The 5,472-nt window shown below is 39.8% G+C and overlaps 1 protein-coding gene across 1 annotated transcript; it reads left to right on the top strand.

The window, feature by feature from the left end:
- Positions 1-942: 942 nt before the first annotated feature.
- LOC132024962 (olfactory receptor 1L3-like) lies at positions 943-1,920 on the top strand. The gene has a single exon (XM_059412152.1). The coding sequence runs from the start codon at positions 943-945 to the stop codon at positions 1,918-1,920; it is 978 nt and encodes a 325-aa protein (XP_059268135.1).
- Positions 1,921-5,472: the final 3,552 nt, after the last annotated feature.

Below are 5,472 nucleotides of genomic sequence, written 5' to 3'. Positions count from 1 at the left end.
CAACCTGTTTGTTTCCTAGAGTTCAGCATCTCTTATGGTTTGCCTCTTTCTCTATTTTCTTTTTTTTTTTTTAAGATTTTATTTATTTATTTGACAGACAGAAATCACAAGTAAGCAGAGAAGCAGGCAGAGAAAGAGGGGAAAGCAGGCTTGCCACTGAGCGGAGAGCCCAATGCAGGGCTCCATCCCAGGACCCTGGGATCATGACCTGAACCGAAGGCAGAGGCTTTAACCCACTGAGCCACCCAGACGTCCCTCCCTCTCTATTTTCATCTTACTTTATTTTTAAAGGATGGTTCTTTATCAACCACAAACTAGGTGAAGTAGCTATTTCATAGTTATCTAGATGTACATTAACCAATGATAATCTTTATGAGAAGCCAACCTGAATCTGATTCATAGACTGCATCTGTGTTTCTTGTGATTATCAGCCACAGACAAAGGAAGAGGAAACAGGAATCAAGCCTTCTCTCCTCCTTCTCCTCCTCCTTCTCCATCTCACTTTCAATATGGTTTTTTTTTTTTTAGATTTATTTATTTAGTTAAGAGAGAATGCATGCTCGGTGGGGAAAGGCAGAAGGAGAGGGAGACAGAGTCTTTAGCAGACTCCAGGCTGAGTGTGGATCCCAGTGTGGGGCTGAATCTCATGACTCCAAGATCATGACCTGAGCCAAATCCAAGAGTCAGACTCTTAACCAACTGTGTCACCCAGGTGCCACCCCTTCAATCTGTTTTCTATAGATCTCTATGTCAAAGATCCTTAAAGAACAAGTGAAAATACACCTTTGGCTTTGTTCATATTCAGGAAGAAAAACATTAGAGTAAATGCCCTATTAGAACTGCTCATTCTCACTGTAAGAACCAGATGGAAAGCTGCATGTCCTAGAGGACATAAGAATCATTAACTGACAGTATCTTTTATCTGTAGGTGCATACAAGTCCATGGGAATGTCCAACCTGACAAGACTCTCTGAATTCATCCTCATAGGACTGTCCTCTCGTCCTGAGGATCAGAAGCCACTCTTTGCCCTCTTTCTTATCATGTACCTGGTCACCTTGGGGGGGAATCTGCTCATCATCTTGGCTATCCACTATGATCCTAAACTCCAAAACCCCATGTATTTCTTCCTGAGCATCTTGTCCTTTGCTGATATCTGCTACACAACAGTCGTAATCCCCAAAATGTTAGTGAACTTCTTATCAGAGACAAGGACCATCTCCTATGCCAAATGTCTGGCACAGATGTATTTCTTCCTGGTTTTTGGAAACATAGACAGTTATCTCCTGGCAGCTATGGCCATTGACCGCTATGTAGCCATTTGTAACCCTTTCCACTATGTCATTGTGATGAACCACAGACGCTGTCTGTTGCTAGTGGCCTTCTCCGTAGCTTTCTCCTGCCTCCACTCCCTCCTACACGTCCTCCTGGTGAATCGGCTCACCTTCTGTGCATCAAATGTTATCCAACATTTCTTCTGTGATGTCAACCCTGTTCTAAAACTGGCCTGTTCTTCCACCTCTGTCAACGAAATTGTGGCCATGACGGAAGGGATGGCTTCTGTGATGGCCCCATGTATCTGCATTGTCATCTCTTATCTGAGAATCCTCATTGCTGTCTTCAATATTCCCTCAGTGGCTGGAAAATGCAAAGCTTTTTCTACCTGCAGCTCCCATCTCACCGTGGTGACTCTGTTTTATGGGAGTATTGGCTATGTCTATTTCCACCCTTTGTCCAGGTATACTGTCAAAGACCGAGTAGCAACAATCATCTACACTGTACTGACATCGATGTTGAATCCATTTATCTACAGTTTGAGAAACAAAGATATGAAACGGGGCTTAGAGAAACTGATAAGCAGGATTAAGGCTCAAATGGATATGCTTCCTACTACACGAGCCAACAAAATCCATGGATCCTGATTGCAAAGTGCGGGTGTGGGTATATGTTATTATGTACACACACCTGCAAACTCATAGGGGCACACACATGAACACACAAACCAGCATGTTAGAACTTGTTTTTGGAAAAATATACTCTTTGCTCAACTGTAGCTGTACCCTGTACTTTTGTAACCTGTGGTCTCTGTCACACCATGGTTCACAGTACTTTGCATGTCTTGGTATGTATGCTACAATGTAGATCACCTCAATATCTCTCTATTCCAGAAAATCACATTCCCTTTTTTCCTTCCATATTTATATGGAACTCCCCATATTTCCTTCATTTATAAATTCATCCAAATTTGGTCACTTGAATTACAAAGAATTTTTGTACATTTATGTAGAAATCTATATATGTGCAAAAATGTTTTGCATTTATAACCATATGAAACCACTCTGTTACATCTGAAATAGAAGTTTTTTTGTAAGTGGTTGGGTGAATGTGTGTGTGTTACCTCCCTACTGAACTAGGAACTTCCCAACTGCAGAGCCTGTGTCTTCTGATCATGCCATGATACAACAATAGTCCCTTTTATTAATTCTCTCAACAGCTGGATATCCTGGGCTCTGGAGTCATTAGATTCACAAAACCTAACATCAATCACTTAACTATTGGTAAGCTAGCTCTGTGCCTTTGTATGGATTCTGTTCTCTACTCTTCCTGCCTTTCAGAAGCTCAGGTTGCATTCATCAGATAAAGCTTCCTGAAACTCCTTGCCCGTGTGCTCCTCTCTTTAAAGATGCCTGTATTTCTGTGTTTTCTATTTGTTACTTTTCTCAGAATGAAGGAAAATTTGTTCTATGTAATCAGAAATGCTTCCTATGTCCACTGAAGACAGAGTCAAAATTCAATGGATGTATTATATGTTGGCTAACTGAACATAATAAAAAAAAAAAGAAAAGAAAAATCAATAGATGTAAACTACTAGTAAGAAGCTTTCAGTTTGGACTCTGAAAAACAATCTGAGGGTTTTGAAGGGGCAGGGGATGGGAGGTTGGGGGAACCAAGTGGTGGGTATTAGAGAGGGCACGGATTGCATGGAGCACTGGGTGTGGTGCAAAAACAATGAATACTGTTATGCTGACAAGAAATAAAAATAAATAAATAATGAGGGAGACAAACCATAAGTGACTCTTAATCTCACAAAACAAACTGAGGGTTGCCGGGGGGAGGGGGTTTGGGAGAAGGGGGTGGGATTATGGACATTGGGGAGGGTATGTGATTTGGTGAGTGCTGTGAAGTGTGTAAACCTGGTGATTCAAAGACCTGTACCCCTGGGGATAAAAATATATGTTTATAAAAATAAAAAATTAAAAAAAAAAAAAAAGAAGCTTTCAGTTTACAAAGCTTCTTTTAAAAAAAAGGTTCTCATTCAGTTGGAAAGAGAATTACATAAGAAAGAAGTTCAATAAATTACTTTACACTTAAGAAATTGTTTTATACTTAAGAACAGCAACAAAGTAAGATTCTCTCTTTCTAGCCAGGTGTTTGCATTTTGGAGATGGAAATGTCTAAGTCCCTCACATGGTATTTCAGACAAAAAATAGAAGGATAATTTTAATTTTAATAGCTGGATAAGTTTTTTTTTTAATTTATTTTTTTATTTTCAGCATAACAGCATTCATTACTTTTGCACCACACCCAGTGCTCCATGCAATCTGTGCCCTCTATAATACCCACCACTTGGTACCCCAACCTCCCACCCTCCGTCCCTTCAAAACCCTCAGATTGTTTTTCAGAGTCCATAGTCTCTCATGGATGACCTTTAAATAATGGAATAACAGCCTTTATATCCCGTTGATTTTGCATCAGTCATCCCTAACCTGGGCAAGGCAGATTCTGGGTGAGGATATATTCCTCAATTTCATTCCTTTATTCCATGTATGGCAAATTAGTTTAACTTCCATGCCAATTCTCATCAGTTGATAAGGACATCTTGTCTTGCTATAGTGAAAAAACTTGTGTCAAATTCTGGGCTAACTACAGAAGGATAAACAAAGATTGATTACAGTGTCTGCTATGGCTGTGGATACAAGACGTACTGGTATATATATAACACGTGAATTTTCACAGTCGTTGTAAGCCTCAGGCCTTGGGCATCTGAGAATGGATTTTGTTTCTGTATCTTCATTTCTTTAGTTCAATTTATTTTTGGTTTTGGGCCTTCAGTCTGTTTAATTGTATCCCAATTCTGACTTTTCTCAACCCAATGTAGTATTTTCTCAGTGAATTTTTATTTATACTTGAGCCATATTCATTCATTTCCCACCTCTCATGGGTATCATTGCTCCTTCCAAGTCCCATTTCTAAACTCTCAGGACTTACACAACTTCCCCCCTGATGTCTTCAAAGACACAACAGACTTTTTTGGGGTTTGGTTTGTTTGTTTGTTTTTTTTGTTTTTTTGTTTTGTTCAGATTAGTCTGTACTTTTGTACAGACTATACTGACCCCATTGCTGACATCTGAACTTTTTTTTTAATTAACTTATTTATTTACAGAAAAACAGTATTCATTATTTTTTCACCACACCCAGTGCTCCATGCAATCCGTGCCCTCTATAATACCCACCACCTGGTACCCCTACCTCCCACCCCCCAACCCTTCAAACCCCTCAGATTGTTTTTCAGAGTCCATAGTCTCTCATGGTTCACCTCCCCTTCCAATTTCCCCCAACTCCCTTCTCCTCTCTAACTCCCCATGTTCTCCATGCTATTTGTTATGACATTAATAATTAGAAGCCTAGTTAGAAACATTAATAACTAGAAACTATAGAGAACAAACAGATGGTACCGGGGGAGAGGTGGGTGGGGTCATGGGTTCAATAGGTGATGGGGATTAAAGAGTGCACTTGTGATAAGCACTGGGTGTTGTATAGAAGTGCTGAATCATTATATTCTATACCTGAAATTAACATTACACAGTCTGTTAACTAACTGGAATTCCAATAAAAACTAAGATGGGATTGGGAGGGAGACAAACCATAAGTGACTCTTAATCTCACAAAACAAACTGAGGGTTGCTGGGGGGAGGGGGTTTGGGAGAAGGGGGTGGGATTATGGACATTGGGGAGGGTATGTGCTTTGGTGAGTGCTGTGAAGTGTGTAAACCTGGTGATTCACAGACCTGTACCCCTGGGGATAAAAATATATGTTTATTTAAAAAAAAAAACTCTCCAAAAGGAAAAAAATAATTAATGTACCACCTTAATTTACAAGTAGGACCTTAGATGCACTGCTAGATCCACAAAAAAAAGAAGGAACCAAGTACAACCAGGTTGTAAAAAGAAGTTAAAGAAATAGAAAATCATTCTTCATACAGTGTAACTACTGTACTGGCACCTGTATGTCATACAAAGGGAATATAAGTGCTACGTATGAGTATCTGCTTACGGTTCCTCTCTCTACAGGAGATTTCAGACAGGATCATTTTGCACAAAAGAAAAACTGTGGGTGTTTCAGGGGCCCCAAATTTTCCCCAGTACATTCTTGATGAGTTTTAAAGGGAAGAGGAGTCATGAGATGAGATGAG

This window comes from Mustela nigripes, chromosome 9 (genome assembly GCF_022355385.1).
Source record: "Mustela nigripes isolate SB6536 chromosome 9, MUSNIG.SB6536, whole genome shotgun sequence".
Classification (NCBI taxonomy): Eukaryota; Metazoa; Chordata; class Mammalia; order Carnivora; family Mustelidae; genus Mustela; species Mustela nigripes.
This window is presented reverse-complemented; position numbering and strand designations above follow the sequence as displayed.

Excerpts from the sequence above, each read along its gene's own strand:
- LOC132024962 (XM_059412152.1), top strand. The coding sequence starts at position 943 with ATGGGAATGTCCAACCTGACAAGACTCTCTGAATTCATCCTCATAGGA.